At 41.8% G+C, this 20,217-nt stretch overlaps 1 protein-coding gene across 7 annotated transcripts in view; it reads left to right on the plus strand.

The window, feature by feature from the left end:
* Positions 1–20,217, plus strand: part of RAD51B (RAD51 paralog B) — a 713,264-nt gene that overhangs the window by 303,571 nt on the left and 389,476 nt on the right. The window contains exon 8 of one of the 7 annotated variants that reach the window (XM_078853313.1): positions 630–2,012. The exons of the other annotated variants lie outside the window; for them this stretch is intronic. Within the exon in view, the coding sequence (XP_078709439.1) occupies positions 630–848 (219 nt within the window). The 3' untranslated portion in view covers positions 849–2,012. Of the gene's footprint in view, positions 1–629; positions 2,013–20,217 lie in introns of those variants that run through there. 7 annotated transcript variants of the gene reach the window in all.

Consider the following 20,217-nt stretch of genomic DNA (forward strand, 5'->3'; position numbering starts at 1 on the left):
GAAAGTGGTTGGCAGTGACATGGGGGCACAAGGGAAAGAGTTTTGGGACAAGGGCTGCTGTGGGGGCAGGCACAGAAGTGCTCCGCCTGCTTTGCTATGAGCGCCTGTATTGAGTCCGCTTAGAGCTCCATGATGCTTAGCAGCTGCTCCGTGCTTTGGTGCCGGTGATCCGCATTCTGCTGGCGGACCCTCCTTTCACTCTCCTGCACTTTTTGATTTTCATTAAGGGACTGCTGCATGACTTTATGCAGCATGTCCTCTTTGCTTCTTCGTGGATGCTTCCTGATTCTTTGAAGTCTTTTGGCTGTTGATAACAAGGATGTCTGGGATCTCAAAGTTGCATCTGTAAAGCCAAAATGCAACACTTAACGGAGGCAGCATTGTTCACACCAGACAGAGCAATGATTCAGCCATACTTAAAGACAAGCACAGTGTACACAATAGCAGAAATTGCCCCTCCCAGAGCGAGCGCACATAACCCACAGGAGCCCCAAAATGGTGAGTGAGCACAGGGGTAAGGGGGACTGAATGTTTCACGGCCATACTGTCCTCTGGGGTTCTGTGCCTTGGGGAAAGCCAACAGCTGCTGGGGGCCCCTATACTGAACACTGTCCCCACATTTTCCACAGGAGTTCGTCCTGGAAGATATCTCGCTGCAGAGGGTGACCTGGGAAGCAAGGGAGGGTCTTCTACTACAATTCGGCTTCCACCCTGGCCCATATGCAGCTTGCCTGTGTGCAGCAATGGTCCTCCCGCCCGTCACGGCACAGTGGTGCGGACATGGTAGCCTTACTGGGACAAGGAGCACAGTACCTCTGCCAAGGAACCTGCGCAAGCGGATTGCCTAGTTTCTGCATGAGACTTTTGAAGAGATCACTGAGGCTGATTACCACAATGTGAGAGAGCACATCAACGCCCTATTCCGTATCTAGGCATGCAGGCAGCCCTAACCCTCCTTGCTCCAAGAGCCTGCACCGAACAACTTCCTTCCCAAAATAAAAGCCACTTACCGGGCACCTCCTCTGCTGTTTGTTCTTTCCCAAGCACTGTTTGCTGCGACTGGCTACCTTCCTCCTGGCTCGAAAACAGCTCCTGGCTGCATGCATCTCAGGATTCCAGGCTATCCCCCTCCTCCTCAGCACCCTCACTCCCGCTTTCCTCTTCCTGCCTTGTTGAACTGGGCTCTGAAGTGTCCATGGTGGTCTTCAGGCTGGAGGTGGGATCGCCCCCAAGTATTGCGTCAAGCTCTTAATAGAAATGGCAGGTTGTGGGGGCAGCACCAGAGTGTTGGTTTGCTTCCCGCTCTTTGTGGTAGGCATTCCACAGCTCCTTCACTTTAACCCTGCACTGCTCTGCGTCTGGTCACGGCCCCTTTCCATCATGTCCCTTGATATCTGCCCAAAGGTATAGTAATTCCTATGGCTGGAGCGCAGCTGGGACTGGACAGCTTCCTCCCCCAAAACACTGATGAGGTCCAGCACCTCGCTATTGCTCCATACTGGGGATCACCTGGCGCATGGAGGCATGGTCACCTGGAAAGGTTTGCTGAGAGCACTCCACGCCTGGCTGAGCAAACGGGAAGGGGATTTTCAGAATTCCCAGAGAATTTAAAGGACGGGTCTGACTGTTGGTCACCTGATGGCAGGGCAGTAGAGTTCAAAGTGATGATGAGAGTGGCTAGAACAGGCATTGTGGGGCACTTCTGGAGGCCGATCAGAGCGCATTAATAGACCAGGGAGTCCACACTGGTGCCACAGTGCTCCAGCCGGGGTGCAGCAAGCTTTAGGTTCTCGTGCAGGTGGATTACCAGGAGTACTCCAGCCGCGGAGTCCGGGCACTCTATGTGCCTTGCCAGTGTGGACGTGTCAGGAGTTAGGATGCCCGGGGCTGCTTTAATGCGCTCTAACTTGCAAGTGTAGCCAAGCCCAAAGTGTGTGACCCCTTAGGATTCCCCATTACAAGTATAAGGATTACCTGCTGAAAATGCTAAAACCTTACCTAATGGTAAACAGCTAAAAGAAAACTGTTCAATGTGACCTAATGTGTTTTTAATTACAGGAACTGACATTCATTTTGTAAAAAATGCTCAATTTGCTGACCGAGAACAATCTCATTTATCACATGTGCTTGGATGCTGCATAATTACAAAACATACATTGGCACTTAGGAATGTACTTCCATCTCCTAAATGATTTACATAAAAATGTAAATTAGAATCTATCATTTCCTGGAAACTGACAGAAGAAAAGAAAGGAAACTAATGTTGCAATATCTCCTCCTTCTGAGTCTACAGAAACCCCTTTATGAGAAAACTACACTAGTAGGAGCTTTGGATATATTGCTGGGGTACAGCTGTTTCATACAGTGTCATCTCCTGACAGCCCCATGGGAGAGTCTCTTTCAGAAGTTAATGCTAACCTGTCAACACTGTCTCTCAGAATTTCTACCGTGTGGGTTCCCTCCCGTGTTTGGGCAGTTGGGTGGGAGTGGTAGTATCTCCAGGGACAGGCAGAGAGACAAAAGGTTGAGGGGAGATATGATTGCTCTCTATAAATATATCAGAGGGATAAATACCAGAGAGGGAGAGGAATTATTTAAACTCAGTACCAATGTGGACACAAGAACAAATGGATATAAACTGGCCACTAGGAAATTTAGATTAGAAATTAGACGAAGGTTTCTAACCATCAGAGGAGTGAAGTTTTGGAATAGCCTTCCGAGGGAAGTAGTGGGGGCAAAAGATCTATCTTGCTTTAAGATTAAACTCGATAAGTTTATGGAGGAGATGGTATGATGGGATAACATGGTTTTGGTAATTAAATATTCATGGTAAATAGGCCCAATGGCCTGTGATGGGTTTTTAGATGGGGTAAGATCCAAGTTACCCGGGAAAGAATTTTCTGTAGTATCTGGCTGATGAATCTTGCCCATATGCTCAGGGTTTAGCTGATCGCCATATTTGGGGTCGGGAAGGAATTTTCCTCCAGGGCAGATTGGAAGGCCCTGGAGGTTTTTCGCCTTCCTCTGTAGCATGGGGCACGGGTCACTTGCTGGAGGATTCTCTGCTCCTTGAGGTCTTCAAACTACAATTTGAGGACTTCAATAGCACAGATATAGGTGTGAGGTCTTTTTTAGGAGTGGTGGGTGAAATTCTGTGGCCTGCATTGTGCAGGAGGTCAGACTAGATGATCATAATGGTCCCTTCTGACCTAAATATCTATGAATCTATGAATCTATGAATTAAGTTCAAGCCACAAAATTCTGATTAGGAGCCACATTTCAGATATCCCAAAATTCAGGATCCTAAGTTTTGATTAGAGTCCATCTCCAATTTAAATGTTAGTACAAAATGAAACACTCAGAAAAAAATACATTGATGTGGCTTAATATACTTGCAGTATGTGAGTATGATTCAGAATCTGGATTGCATTCTGATGGCAATCTGAAGGTGATGCTAATGGACTGAGAGACAGCCCTCTTTAACACTTGCCATAGCATTTTTACTAACATATACCAGATGTGGGTAGTTAATTGTTCTCAGATGTGATAAGTACCTACCAGTGCTAATTTTGTTTTTGGTAAACAGTGGCCAAAGGCTCTTGCTGTTCATTTGATAAGCTTGTGACTGTTTACACTTTATCTATTAATAAAAGTGTGACACTCCTTTAGTTTTCCTTTCCCAGGGCCACTCAAGGTACCTGTCTTAAGTACTCAGACAAAGTAAATAAATGAGGCAGGTTAACTTTGTAACCTGGTTCAGTGTTACCTTTGGAGTTCAGCTCAGTGCCATAAAAACTGCATTAACTACATGCCATTTTAAATAAACCTTATAGCATGAACCCTTCTTTCTTTTATGGATTTAGTACATTTCACAAGTTCTTTCAGCTTTCGAGCAGTCATAGTACCTTTCACTGTGTTCCTGGTGCAAGAAAAATAATGTTTAAGATGACTGATTTGATTCAGGTTTCGTTTGTTTTTGTGAGTTTTGAGAGATTTTTTTTAAGTGCTGGTGAAAGTGCTAAATTGACAGCTGTGGAGACTGAAGTTCTCTATTCACAGAACAGGTACAACATTGGCAGTAACCCCATGCTGCTGCTTGACATTTTTGCCCCAGCCAGAACTTGGAAGGATCAGCTATTGGTATGACTTGAGAGCAGAATTGTCTCAATTGCTCATTTAGTCTCTGTCCTTTGTTGAGACTGCTAGCAATTTGTACTTGTCCTGTCCCCTAGGAACTAGACCAAGACATGCACAGTATATATACAGTGTATATGAGGCATCATGGTCTTGTAGTTTCAGAAAACGACTTGGAGTTCTGTTTCTGGTTACATAGTAAGAATATGGTGAGGATTAGAACCAAGAATTCCAGAGTATAGGATGGCCCAGTGGCTGTAGCATGGCGTAGTAGTATGTTAGAGAGGGAGAGGAAGAGGAATCAGTTGTGTTTGGGATGGGCTGCAGCAAAGAACTATTTGATAAACCTGCCCAAAAAATGCAAAGACCTACTTTACAAACACGAGTCAGAACAGTAGAAAAAAGAGACAGTGCTTGTTAGCATTGCCACCCACAAATCTCAGAACAATTGTATGTTCCTGTTAAACAGTCCACAGAAATATACTTCAATGGAAAGGTTTCAGAGTAGCAGCCGTGTTAGTCTGTATCCTCAAAAAGAACAGGAGTACTTGTGGCACCTTAGAGACTAACAAATTTATTAGAGCACAAGCTTTCATGGGCTACAGCCCACTTCATCGGATTCATAGAATGAAACATATAGTAAGAAGATATATATATATATACACACATACAGAGAAGGTGGAAGTTGCCATACAAACTGTAAGAGGCTAATTAATTAAGATGAGCTATTATCAGCAGGCAAAAAAAAACTTTCGTAGTGATAATCAAGATGGCCCATTTAGACAGTTGACAACAAGAATTATTCCCCTAAGTTAAGTATCCTCACACCTTCTTGTCAACTGTCTAAATGGGCCATCTTGATTATCACTACAAAAGTTTTTTTCTCCTGCTGATAATAGCTCATCTTAATTAATTAGCCTCTTACAGTTTGTATGGCAACTTCCACCTTCTCTGTATGTGTATATATATATCTTCTTACGATATGTTCCATTCTATGAATCCGATGAAGTGGGCTGTAGCCCACGAAAGCTTATGCTCTAATAAATTTGTTAGTCTCCAAGGTGCCACAAGTACTTCTGTCATTTTTTCAATGGAAACGTTATTAAGTAGTCACCATTAGGATTCCGAGTTAACACCACATCAGCATGAGGGCTGCTCACAACTCTTGGAACTCTTGTTCAGCCTATCAGAGTTGCTGAGGCAGACTTTCACATGGTCACATTTAGATGGTTTTCTTTGCAACCATAAGACTGCTAGAAATTTAACTTAAAAAAAAAAAAGCTTCAGTTCTTCAGAAATGGATGAAGCTGCCTGTAAAATGCTGGGACAGCATAGTACCACGTAACAGAACAATCTTATCCCTGAGGGCAAAAGGACAGAATCCCAGGAAGGGTCTCAGTGGTGCCGTTTCTGACTGTAGGCCATACAGGATATTACAAGTGCAAAGGCTGTATAATGTTCTAGCCAGTTGCATGTCAGTCTCAAAAATAAAATGAAAAGCTCAGGGAAGCAATGACACAGTGATTGCTCCCCAGTCCCTCCAGAGTATAAACCTGTTTTCTCAAGTGTAATACTCAAAATATCACACTTATGGTCGTTGTTAAACACATCTATCCTCTTTCAGGAGAGAATGTATTCTCGCAAATGTAGGTCAGCTATAATGATAAAGCAGGTGAGGTGTCAGTTTCCTAAATGTCAAGGATTACAATTTGTGTGTCTGTGGAGCGGGGGCTGATGTTGTGATGGAAGAGAGATAACAGCAGGTGTCTCGGGACTCACCTGAAAGGGGTAAGAAAAAACAACTGTTGCAATGTAAACTGCAAATAAAAATAAAATGCCACCCACTCTGAGTCTCAGTCCCCTACTGAGCCATGCAGGTGCTTTCTACAGCCTCTTGCTAGGTCTCTGATGCTTATCATTAGGACATTTCCTTTAGATTTATCTTAGGTCACACAGGGGTCAAAGTGCTCTACCTAAAATCACGGTTTATGCCCACCTCCTCTGGCTGTTTGATTTGGGTGGCCTTCCATTGTCTCTTGACAGATTTGTACTGCGTAATGTGACGAACCTGGTGTGATTGATACACAGCCATCATATCACTGAAATAAATACAACTGCATAAAGGTTTTAAATGAGTACATTGTTCTGTCCACTGACTCCTGGGGCTATTTATATGTCCCGTTCACTGGCAGTGGCAGTATGATTACCTTCTGTAGGGAGCATAATTAGTGATGGAGATACTGCCTCAATGTCTCTCTTATGCATACAGAATTGGTTTAAAATTTCAAATTATCCTAAATCTCCAGAAGGTCTCCATGATGATGTACCTCTGATTTAGAATGGTTGAACACTCTTCCTCCATCTTCCTTAAAATTCATGTGTTCATGAAATTTACAAACCTGATACCTGGAGATATTAGTGGTACATCTCGTAATGTGTTCCTATTGGGCGGCCATTTAGAAGTACAGCATGGTGTTTATGGAATTCACGTTTCAATTACCTCGTAATAAAGGACAGGAGAGGCAAATTTAAAAATAGCTCCCCCTTTCTGCCATTAAGAACCCCAATACTGTAGACACACCACTGTTGTTTTTTGAAACATGTTGGCCAAAATTGTGTAAGATCTTGCAACAAAGGAATAAAATATATATAGACTGTAGCAGAACTATGTGACTACCCCCAGCTGCATGATTTAGATGAGAATTTTAGCTGTGTCATGTGCATATCGGGGGGGAAAAGCAGGGCCTAAATACTCCTCTTTTCTATGGGATCTATATGTCTTCAGTAACTGCTCCAGATTCTAAAAAGGGATTAAGGTACCCTGATATATTTGTGACAGCTCCTAATTAGCTGGCCAGTTGTGAAGTGCTGAATATGGGATAAGGAAGGAATTTGTTCCCCATGTAGGGCACTGCACAACAGGCCCTAGATTGTTAAGTGTTTTATCCTTCCTCTGAATCTTGACATATTTGTCACTGTTAGAGGCAAGACAGCAGATTAGATGGACCAATGATCTGGTTTATCCTCTGTCTGTGATGATAAGGATAATGAGGGAATATTGGCGACAGCCAGGAGTAGCAGGGTTTGAAGGGCTGCTCTTTGCTTACAAATCTAGACTCCACCTAACTAAGTTCTCCCTAGCCAGCATTCTACCTCTTAGTCATTTGTACTGTATACCAAGGAGCAATAAATAACCTGGAAATGGTTACTGCTGCATGGCAGCAGTTTCTAATTTTAGATACTTTGCTTCATTTTAAAACCCAGAAACAAATATATTTCATAGGCATCAAATACAGATTCCCTTTTCTAGACTGTTTGCAGCGGTCTAAGTGGAACATTATTACATATCAGTTGAGGAATTCATATTAAACAGCATTCATTCTCAAAATCTTACCACATCATCCAAACATTGTTATAAATAAGCTGATTGATGGGGACTGAATCGCTTGTGGCCTTGTGCTACATGCCTTTCGCTTACCCGGTGTTTAAACCAGACTTTATAACAGACACACAGTAAAAGGGCTCATGAATCTTAATAATCTAAGTCAGTTTTTTAGAAGTGGTTCATTTGGATGGGTCATATCTACTTAAGTGATCAATCCATATACTTTTCCAAAATAGGTCAATTAGCTTAATAGAAATAATGGGATGCTATAATATTGGCATGCAGTTAGCACAAAAGAAGTTTTTTAGGTAGTGAATTTGGTGCTCATGACATGGAAGGATTAATAACATTTATTTCAATCAAGCCTAGTGCAGGAAGGCATTGTTCAAGCTTTTCCCACCCAGCTCCAGCAACATGTTATTCCTGTTTAACTATTCCACTTCCAAAGCTAATTTGGAATAAGACACTTTTATTCCAGAACAAGAGCATCCACACATGGAGTTAATCTGTTTTAAATTTACACCTCCTGAATCTGGATTAATTATTATTAGGGCTGTCAAGCTATTAAAAAAATCAATCGTGATTGTGTGATTAATCGCACTGCTAATAATAGAATACCATTTATTTAAATATTTTGGATGTTTTCTACATTGTCCAATATATTGATTTCAATAACAACATAGAATATAAAGTGTACAGTGCTCACTTTGTATATGATTACAAATATTTGCACTGTAAAAAAATTGTATTTTTTAATTCACCTGATACAAGTACTGTAGTTCAACCGCTCTTTATCATGAAAGTTGAACTTACAAATGTAGAATTATGTAAAAAAAAACCTGCATTCAAAAATAAAACAATGTAAAACTTTAGAACCTACAAGTCCACTCAGTCCTATTTCTTGTTCATCCAATCGCTCAGACAAACAAGTTTGTTTACCTTTGCAGGAGATAATGCTGCCTGCTTCTTGTTCACAATGCCACCTGAAAGTGAGAACAGGCATTCGCATGGCACTGTTGCAGCCGGCATCTCAAGATATTTACGTGCCAGATGCACTAAAGATTCATATGTCCCTTCATGCTTCATCCACCATTCCAGAGGACATGCGTCCATGCTGATGATGGGTTCTGCTCGATAACAATCCAAAGCAGTGCTGACCGACGCATGTTCATTTTCATTATCTGAGTCACATGCCATCAGCAGAAGGTTGGGATTTTCTTTTTTGGTGGTTCGAGTTCTGTAGTTTCTGCATTGGAGTGTTGCTCTCTTAAGAGTTCTGAAAGCATGCTCCACAGCTCATCCTGCTCAGATTTTGGAAGGCACTTCAGATTCTTAAATCTTTAGTGGAGTGCTGTAGCTATCTTTAGAAATCTCACATTGGTACCTTCTTTGCGTTTTGTCAAATCTGCAGTGAAAGTGTTCTTAAAATGAACAACATGGCTGAGTCATCATCCAAGACTACTATAACATGAAATATGTGGCAGAATGTGGGTAAAACAGCCAGAGACATACAATTTTCCTGCAAGGAGTTCAGTCACAAATTGAATTAATGCATTATTTTTTTAACGAGCATCATCGGCATGGTAGCATGTCCTCTGGAATGGTGGCCGAAGCATGAAGAGGCATATGAATATTTAGCATATCTGGCACGTAAATACCTTGCAATGCCAGCTACAAAAGTTCTATGCAAATCATAGAATATCAGGGTTGGAAGGGACCTCAGGAAGTCATCTAGTCCAACCCCCTGCTCAAAGCAGGACCTAATCCCCAACTAAATGGCCATTCTCACTTTCTAGTGACATTGTAAATAAGAAGTGGGCAACATTATCACCCGCAATGTAAACAAACTTGTTTGTCCAAGCAATTGGCTGAACAAGAAGTACCACTGAATGGACTTGTACACTCTAAAGTTTTGCATTGTTTTGTTTTAGGGTGCAGTTATGTAACAAAAAAATCCACATTTGTAAGTTGCATTTTCACGATAAAGAGATTGTACTACAGTACTTGTGTGAGGTGAATTGAAAAATACTATTTCTTTTGTTTGTAATCAAAAATAATAATATAAAGTGAGCACTGTGCACTTTGTATTCTATGTTGTAATTGAAATCAATATGTTTGAAAATGTATAAAAACATCCAAAAATAGTTAATACATTTCACTTGGTTTTATTGTTTAACAGTGCAATTAAAACTGCGATTAATCATGATTAATTTTTTTGAGTTAATCGTGTGAGTCAACTGGGATTAATTGACAGCCCTAATTTTTGTGAGTGAACGATCTCTGTTTTGAACTGTAGAACCCCCAGCTATTTAAGCCTTGGCTTCTTTTACACAACTCTGCCAATATGCCTCAACCTTTTCCTGCTTTGCTTAACTCCTTGCTGTTTTAGTATGGGGCCCACATAGCTCTGCCAATGCATCTGTATCCTGACCTTCAGCAGCACTGACTTTTGCTAGCAGCAAACCCTGTGTAGCTTTGCTAGTTTTTTACGGCAGTCATTCCTGAGTATGAGAACCCCTGGCTATTTCAGTAATGAGTCCATATGACACTCGGTCAATGCACCTCAGGTTTCACCTGCAGCACTCTTCTCATAGCCAACCTGAGCCTCTCATGAGCAGACATTATCAATTATGCTAAATGCTGCAGTGGGTCTGGGACCAGTAATTTAAGGTGTAGGGAAGGCTGCAGGCTAACATAAAGAACTTGAGAGATTTGAACTCTTGGGAATACATCCCTATTCCTTTCTTCTTTCTGCAGTGGCTGACACGTTTTTTTGCTTGCCGGGTGTGTTCACAAGTAATGAGACCTGCATTGTGAAAGAGAAATTAGACACTTATCCTGTTAATTATTAACCTCTGTGGCCTCATTCACTTCCTCTGTCATGCCTTTATTGTAGCTTATTTGCTCTGTTCTAAAAAAAAGGCTCAGTGGCATTTTATCATAGTTTTCAGACATCTGAGTACATGGGGAATGAAACTATCAGGTTCAGCAGATGTGGGAGCTGGGTTTCTTTTTCTGAGAAGTCACCTGTATAAACATCTATCAAGAATATGTGGAATCCATTAGTGAGAGTGGTGGTGGTGTGGAATCATAAATAGTTTTCCTATACATTGCTTGATAAAAGAGCCTGTATATCCTCTAATCCAAAGATTCTCAACCTTCTTCTTTCTGAGGCCCCCCCAACATGCTATAGAAACTCCATGGCCCAGCTGTGCCACAACAACTGTTTTTCTGTATATAAAAGCCAGACCCAGAATTAGAGGGTAGCAAGCAGGGCAATTTTCTGGGGCCCTACACCACAGGGGGTCCCACAAAGCTAAGTTGCTCAGGCTTTGGAGTCAGCCCTGGGTGACGGTGCTCGGGGCCCTGGGCTGCAGTCCGCTTTCTGCCCTGGGCCCTAGCCAGTCTACCACCAGCCATGCTTGGAGGACCCCTGAAACCTGCTCACAGCCCCACAAGGAGCCCCGGAACCCTGGTTGAGAACCACTGCTCTAATTTCTAATTGTATATCCCTGATAGGTGCCCTTGTTTCCTCCAGCCGGGCAAGGAATGGATGAAATGCCCATCCATACAGTTGTTTAATCAGTTCTGGGCCTGGAGCAATAGAAATGGGATGTCAGATCTCCCATTTGGACAATTAAGGACCATAAGAATGGCCATAGTAGTTCAGACCAAAGGTCCATCTAGCCAACCATCCTGTCTTCCAATGGTGGCCAATGCCAGGTGCCCCAGAGGGAATGAATAGAACAGGTAATCATCAAGTGATCCATCCCCTGTCACCCATTCCCAGCTTCTGGCAAACAGAGGCTAGGGACACCATCCCTGCCTATCCTGGCTAATAGCCATTGATGGACCTATCGTCCATGAACTTATCTAGTTCTTTTTTGAACCCTGTTATAGTCTTAGCCTTCACAACATCCTCTGTCAAGGAGTTCCACAGGTTGACTGTGTGTTGTGTGAAGTACTTCCTTTTGTTTGTTTTAAGCCTACTGCCTATTGATTTCATTTGGTGCCCCCTAGTTCTTGTATGAGAGGAGTAAATAACACTTCCTTATGTACTTTCTCCACACCAGTCATGATTTTATAGACCTCTGTCATATCCCCCCTTAGTCATCTCTTTTTCAAGCTGAAAAGTCCCAGTCTTATTAATCTCTCTCCTCATATGGAAGCTGTGCCATACCTCTAATAATTTGTATTGCCCTTTTCTGAACCTTTTCAAATTCCAATATATCGTGTTTGAGAAGGGGGGACCACATCTGCATGCAGTATTTCTAGTAATTGAAAGGTGCCAAATAGACAGATACTGAAATCCTCTTTATCAACAGAATGGGGAGTGCAGCATGGGCAGCATTAATGAGAGTTTCCCCAGAATGTCCTATCAATATGTCTCAAGGCAATTCAGAACAATTTAGTCTTTGTGGCCCAATCAATTCTTGGCTTCTCTGCTGATGCTGCCACCAAGGGTGCTGACTGATTTTTGTGGTCTTAACACTTCTCCTAGGAAGTGGATTGCAACCAGCAACTCATCTTGAATAGGTCACCAAATCATCTGCAAAGAATAAAGATAAATGATTAATACCAACCTCATTTTATTGGAAGCACTAATCTGCTATCTGATCTTTTTGTGTGTTTTGAATAAACTTATCACCATGGTACCATATATGGTGATGTACGGATCCACGTCTCACCAACATTTTGGTCCGCCCAGTCCCCCTCTTTTGTGTTAGGTTTATTGTCATGGTCTCTAAGCATTAGTTCAGATTGTTTTTGTAATCTCTGTAGCAAAGACAACTACTGGGTGAAAATTTTTTAAAAAGACATTCTTAGTACTAGATTGAGACTGTGCAGATGGATCCACCCAAACTATAGATTAGTACAGTAAATATAATAGAATTCATATTTATAATGATCACTTAGCTAAATGAATTAAATCTTACTTTCCAGAAGTCATCTCCTATTGTGCCTGATGTGTTTTCTCCTGACATATAGTATAACTGAGGATTTGGTTTAATATGTCATATAAACTTAACTACCTTCTTCCCTCCACCTCACACCCTTTCCCACACTAGTGGGTTATTTAGCAGGGAAAGTTTTCACAACAGTTACCTGTTTACCTCTTCTGCGGATAATTGGTGGAATCTGGGGTCATGTCTCACAAAATAATTTTATGAGCCCTAGTGTAGGTAAGACTCCAAAAGCAGAGGAGCATCTTTAATTGGGATGGTGATAAAAATGCCAGAAGCCATCAGAACTTGTTTTGTCTTCATTAGAGCTGCCATTGATGCTTGCACTGTTTCAGCTGAATCAGTGTGACTCAGCTATGGTGTGAATTTGTTTTGTAAAATCCTCTAGTGTAGAGGAGGTCTACTAGGACTAGAAATCCAGCCTTCTTCACTTGTTCTAAATTCATGTTTAAAAGAGAAAGAGAGCTGTGTTGTTTTGTACCTGCCATGGGCACCACTTCAAAAAAGTGACACAGAGTTAAAATATTTCTCCCACGTCGTCATGTCTGGCCAAGGAGTGACCTCAACCCTCTCCTTTTTGCTTTGAGTCATTTCTAAGTTACCTGGGTGCCCAAAACAGACTCTGAGGTAAATTGCAGTGCCAGAAATTGTTTGTTTTTTTTGAGTGTCTTGGATGGCTACATGCACACAACCTTGGCATTGTTAGTAAGGGCACTGTTACACCCAGGAACTGTAGGTGTAGTAGCAGATTAACTACTCCAACTACTTTCATGTTTGTAATCTTTCTAATCTTGATCTGGTAGCCATGTTGTTTGTCTCCTTCTGCACGTAGGCAGAACCTGGCCGTGGGATTGTTCCCCAGGCTGTTTTTTATAGTGGCAGGTACAAACTAAAATACACATTTATTCTAAAGAGTGCAGATGCCGCATGAAATGTTATGCTAACACTTACATAGGAGCTGAATCTGAAAATCCCTGCTCTACGGCATATTCAAGTAACCAAAATACATTATTAAAATGACCCTTTTAGGAAACATAGAGGATAAGTGCTGTTCATACAATTGAAAGTAAAGCTTTAAACTTCTGTTCTCCACTGCCCTAAAATAGCATATGTACATTTGTTCATCAGGCTATTGATGTGTCATACCCAACACACTGCCTCCAGCAGTGGTCAAACTGGTGTTTCAGAAGAAGGGGGAAAAAAAAAAAAAGCCAACAATTGTATAGTGTTGGCTGCATACGAGGCAAAAAAGGATTATTTCCTGATCATTGCAGCATTCAGTTTATGCCCTGCAGCATGAGATTTGATTACACTTATTTTAGCTTGCCTAACTACAAATGTTACTAATCATAAAACTAGACCTGAAGTAGAGCTCTGTGTAAGCTTGAAAGCTTGTCTCTCTCACCAACAGAAGTTGGTCTAATAAAAGATATTACCTCCCCCACCTTGTCTTTCAAATAAAAACTATCCAAGCTTTTTTAAAATCTAGTCTCAGTATTAGACTTTAAAGTGTGAACAAGAATTTTTTTTCTTTCAGGAGCCAAAAAGGGAGCTGTTTTTAGACCTTGTATCAATGTGAATTACACTATTTCCAGCAAGGCTGTTTTGGTTTGCCAAGGTTTCTACTGCAGCGTGGAGAGAGGAACCCTTTTTTCCCTTGGAGCTTTTAAATGGTGATGGACAGTGACACCCTTCTAGTGGCATTATTCATATGTTCCTTTACACATCTTTATGAGAGAACCTCTGGAGTGGCAATGATGTCTTTGAATGACAACAGCAGAATTCATTGAACTTCCTTGTTTTCCCTAGGTGGCAGCCCCTGAACTTTTGGGGATTTTTTTGTGATAGGATTTTGCCCACTCTCGTTCTTCTCTGAGATATTTTCCTCTACCTGGAGGGCACTGACTTGATAGAAGAATTAGTTTGATAAATGGAGACACATTCCATGGCACCCAACTAAAATGTAGTCATGCCTTCTGACCTTCAGGCCAGTTAACAAGGACAGGGTCTGCAGCAAGAATAACATTATGGTGCAATGTAGTTACACAGCCTTGTACTATGTTAACATCATGGCAGTATAAATAGTGTGGTAGCTGTACCTTACTTGTATTCCGAGACACACAAACTTAAGGTGGAGAGTACCTATCATCTGGGTTTAAATTGGGAAAAATACAGTGATGATTGTCACAGAAGCTCTGCCCACAGTCTATGTTCCACTTAGAGTTCTTCCTGCCATATGGCACATCTACCCTATACTAGTCTATATAGGTTCTAACACTGCACTCATCACTATTATATCTGACAGATTTCAGAGTAGTAGCCATGATAGTCTGTATTCGCAAAAAGAACAGGAGTACTTGTGGCACCTTAGAGACTAACAAATTTATTTGAGCATAAGCTTTCGTGAGTTACAGCTCACTTCATCGGATGCACTCAGTGGAAAATACAGTGGGGAGATTTATATACATAGAGAACATGAAACAATGGGTGTTACCGTACACACTGTAACCAGAGTGATCACTTAAGGTGAGCTATTACCAGCAGGAGAGCCGGGGCGGGGGGGGGACCTTTTGTAGTTATAATCAAGGTGGGCCATTTCCAGCAGTTGACAAGAACCTCTGAGGAACAGTGGGGGGTGGGGGTGGGGGATAAACATGGGGAAATAGTTTTACTTTGTCTAATGACCCATCCACGTGACCCCCTTCAACCCCCCCGCTTTCCTGCTAGTAATAGCTCACCTTAAGTGATCACTCTGGTTACAGTGTGTACGGTAACACCCATTGTTTCATGTTCTCTATGTATATAAATCTCCCCACTGTATTTTCCACTGAATGCATCCGATGAAGTGAGCTGTAGCTCACGAAAGCTTATGCTCAAATAAATTTGTTAGTCTCTAAGGTGCCACAAGTACTCCTTTTCTTATTATATCTGAGTACCTTAAAGCCCTGGTCTGCACTGGGGGGGAATTGATCTAAGTTACACAACTTCAGCTACGTGAATAACGTAGCTGAAGTTGATGTACGTAGATCGACTTACCGTGTTGTCTTCACCACAGTGAGTTGACTGCTGCCACTCCCCCGTTGACTCTGCCTGCACCTCTTGTGGTGCTGGAATACAGGAGTCGACAGGAGAACACTCGGGGGTTGATTTATCGCGTCTAGACTAGATGCGATAAATCGATCCCCGCTGGATCGATCGCTGCCCGCCGATCCAGCAGGTAGTGAAGACATACCCCTAGTAGTGGATTGAGTGACATGACTAGCATCTATCATGTGTCATTTACTCTCTCATCCTCTTCCCAGGGGGAAAATTGCGTGTGCAGTAGTGTTTTGTTTTGTTTCGGTGTGTGTGTGTTGGGTTTTATATGCACATGCCGCTTTGTGTTTATATTGGAGAAGGTAAGTCAAAGAAATGTGCCTTGCACTTGGAGTGGAAGGGGGTGAAGTTTGTGATGGTCCTTAATTCCTGTGGGAGTTCATGCCACAGTCTCAGACAGTGGCCATGCTCTTTTGACCATATCCCTGTCTGCATTGACGTGCTCTCCAGCTTATTTTCCAGTGGTCATCTCCATCATTTCTGAGATGAATTAAGAGAGTGAAAAAGAGAAACCGTGAGAGTTTGGAGGATTGGGTGGGCAGAGAGGGGAAAATCATAAGGGAGGGATGCCCTTTCCTTTTGTTAGCCATGCAGATTTTAGAGCATTTAAAGTCCAGCTTCAAACACAAAGCTCATTTAACCATTAACTGTAGTAGACCTGCCAATCCTCTATAATATAGCTGTTGGGGAACATCTAACGCCAGTCAGAAGTACAGTGTTAGAAAGAGAACATGCCACAAGCTTCAGCCTGGTGCGTTTGTGCTGGTGCACTTACTGCATTTTGTATCATGCAAGCCTGGGGCACCAGTTAGTCATACCCAGAGGAGGCGCTCTTTGAGAGAGCGTCAATATGAAAGCGAATAAGGTGGATTGTGAAAAGATTTTGCCACCTGTTCTAAAACCAAATCAGACACTGCATTTTGTGCCAGAGGTAGTAAAGATTAAAGTTGAATGTTTACAGAGATGATCTGGGTTTATCCTGGGACTCTTGAAGGTAATCAGCGTGATCAGTATTTTGGGAACACTGCACCATGTATCTAAGCTGCTAAATAACTGTGAGTTTTTGTAGGGAGACATTGTGAGAGGCTTGTAGGTAAAATTCTTTACTTCTTACTTCTCAAATAGTAGCTCTCTTTAATGCATTCCAGGAGTTTAGCCTGCTTGGCTTAAAGTAGAGCTTTCATACTCGGGAAGGTAATTATTCCCAAATAATAATACTTTGCACTTCAATACCAAGATGTGTATATAAAGTCAGCTGGTCAGAACTTTGCATAAGGAGGGGCTATAATATTTCACAAACTTATTTTTATGTTAATGTTTGGTTTGTTTCCAATATTCTTACTCACTCAGTGACCCAAACACCTTCTTTGTGTATACAGTGCATGAATGGAAACCTGAACAGGACCAAAAGCAGGTGTTCATGGCACAGAGGGGAGCTTTAGAACAATATTTATAGGCTATTCAATTTGTTTTCTTTATTTAATTTATATGTAGTTCTTGCATAAGGTTGAAATTGAAACAGAAAACAGAGTAAAAGTTCAGCTATATCCACAGAGCCAAATTTAACCCTGGTGTAACTTTGCTGAAGCCAGAGGACTTTCACCAGGAACTAATCTGAATTTGGCCCTTTCCACTGGCTGACTGATATGTTTGCTTAGGGCCTGATTCTGCCACGTGTACTCACATTACATAGTACCTTACTCTAGGATTAGAAATCATTGTGACTACTCTCCATGAGCAGTCCTGTTGAAGCCAGTGGGACTACTTATGAAATAAGGCAGGTCTTTATATGTGGAGCGGTGGCAGAATCAGGCCCTTTGAAAATAGAGTAGGAAGCATACAAATCCCAAGCTTCTGTGTTTAAATCTCTTTCCATCCCCTGCCTGATTCCATCTGTATGTCAGTCCTTTAATTGTGATTGTACATTAAAACTCAGGGCCATGAGAAAATGGAAAAGTTTGGCTGACGTTGAACATCCTGAAGGAAAGCATGCCTTGTGGGTGGTGTTCAGCGCTGCTGTGTGCACAAATCAGGTTTGATGGTTTGTTCTGGTCTCTCCTTCCCTGTGCTAACAGGAACTGGAAGTGCTATGGATACTGCTCATTTGTCCCTTTGGAAATAATATTTTAAGTTGCTCAATAGCAGTCCTTTGAGCTGATTTTGGAGTAGTGGAGGTGCATGCCAAGGGGATAGAAAGATGGTGGCTGAGAGGAGGGACACCTCTGATTGGAAGTTTAATTGCTATATGGGGAAGGACGGGGTAAGAACTCTATTAGGCATACATAATTCTGTTTCAAGTAACAGTCAAATATCCTTACATTTTTGTAGTAAGAGTTGTGAGTTTAAAGTGTTGATTTGGTCAGAAAAGTGACTTATCTTGTAAGTTAGATATGCTGGTTTTACTCACAATTATACATTTTCCTCCTATTAGCCCTGCAGATCCCATACAATTATGAGAGAGCAACCAAGCTGGAATATATTCTGCCCCATTCATCATCTGTTAAATTCCAGATGATGAATCTCTATTACCGGAGTGGATGTCAGAGACAGAGGGCCCAGGTAGGGTTTGTAGCAGCACTAGTATTTAGAAATATCATATGTTAATTTGTAAACTGAGTATGTTCTGTCCAGAGTCATTGAGAGAGAGAATGTGGAGTCTTTCCCTGTCATTTATCCAGAGTCAGTTTTCTGATGGAAACCACAACTTTAAGTTGTAGTCAGATTCATGAGAGGAAGTATTAGCATTCTTCTCTTAAGATGGTATTGAAACCCATTTAATTTAAATGAAAGATATGATGAAGGTATGTATAATCCCATTTCACCCATTTAATATCCGGTCAGCATGGATTTCCTTTTAAAGAGCTGCCCTGCAAAAGCCGGGTAACACCGTTTGTGACAAGTAATTTATTGAAATCCATTCCTAAATGTTCTGGTTTCCATGATGCCATGCTTTAGGGGCAGCAGACCTCTTATGGGAGACTTAATTTCTTTCCCTTCCAAAGATTTGAGTCTCTGAAACTTCCATTGGCTGGTATCCAGAAAGAAAAAAAGATTTGTTGGTACAGCCTAGTGTCTGCAAATGTGTGGTGATATAAATATCCACTCAGCTGTTTTCATTGTGGTGAGAGCTGATAAAACACTTGTGGCTAGAGGTGAACAGAGTCAAATTCTGCCCTTAGAAACGTGCACTTATTCCACTGAATTTTGATGGTTAGGATTCTATATGGGAGGTCATTTCACTTGTACACGAACTCCCCTAGTGGGAAAAATGAATAGCTTTTTTTAAGGGAGGAAGAAAACAACTTAAATCTTTTTTCAAAAAAAGTTTTAATGTTATAGTTGGTATGGAGTGAGTGCAGAGCAAGTGAGGGTTTATGCTGCGGCAAGAAAAGGATTGTTACTCTTGGAGCTCTTTAATGAAAACCCAGTTCACTCTACATAGTTGTACAGGGTTGAAAGCCCTCCATGTCCAGAACAGTTTGTAGACAACTCTGCCACCTCAATCCTATGTACTTTTAAACTTTTTATGACAGCAGAGAGGAGAGCAAACACATTTCACTTGCATGCAAAACCCAGCCAATCTGTGGCAAAAACATGCTCAGTGAAGATTTATCTGCTGACTCTGAAAAGTGTCCCTAAGCATAAAACTGACAAATACCTGCTTAATTTATGTTCATATAATCCAGTTTTTGCTTAAATAGATATTATTTCACTCTATCAACTCCCCTGAAAGTACATTTCACCTCTTCACCACTCCATATATGGTCTATTGTAGTGGTTCTCAACCTTTTCCCTAGTGTGACCTCATCTTACAATGCAAAAAAATTTTGGCTCCCTGCCCCATCTAGCAATAAAGAAAGGAAGTGTAAGGTCCTGCAGGTCTAGAACCCAGGGCTGCAGAACAGTCAGGCAGCTGACATCTCCAGGCTGTGCATGACCCACTGTGAACACAGACTATGGGAAGTCCCACCTCACAGAGTTTGACAGGCAGCAGCCTCATAGCTCCTGATTGGCTCTGCACCCTGTATAAATGCAAGGGGCATTCCAGGAAGTATCCCGGCAACAGAATGGATTTCTTGTAGCTGCCACAACCATTTCTGTCCTTGCTCTTGAACTCTTGGCTTTGACCTCAGTTTGATTTGGACTTCGCCTTCTGACCCAGACCCTGAAACGTGACTTGGTCTCTGACACTTGGTATCAGCCCTGGCCTGGAACCTGACTACAGACGCCTTTGCTACTCTCTTACCGTTGGTCCTGACTGTCTTTGTTAGGATCCTGACAGGAAGGGTGGTCACTGCCCTTTGAAACCTGTTTGTGACCCCTGGTGATCACAACCCTCATATTGAAAACATGTGGTGTAATTGCTAGGATAGGGAACTGTGAGAGTTCAGAGACATGAATTTTGTTCCTGGCTGTGCCGCACACTTTCTTTGTAACCTTGGATAATGTACTCAGTCTTTCTGGTCTCAGTTTCCTGATCTGTAAAATGGGGTAATACCACTTCACAGTGACTGTTAAGGAACTTAATTTATTAAAGTTAGTAAAGTGCTTGGAGCTCCTTGGCTGGAAGACCCTTTGAGATTCCAAGTACGTTTAACACTTTATTTTTACACACATTCCATACTAACTTAAACTCTT

Source organism: Lepidochelys kempii, chromosome 6 (assembly GCF_965140285.1).
Source record: "Lepidochelys kempii isolate rLepKem1 chromosome 6, rLepKem1.hap1, whole genome shotgun sequence".
NCBI classification, from domain to species: Eukaryota; Metazoa; Chordata; order Testudines; family Cheloniidae; genus Lepidochelys; species Lepidochelys kempii.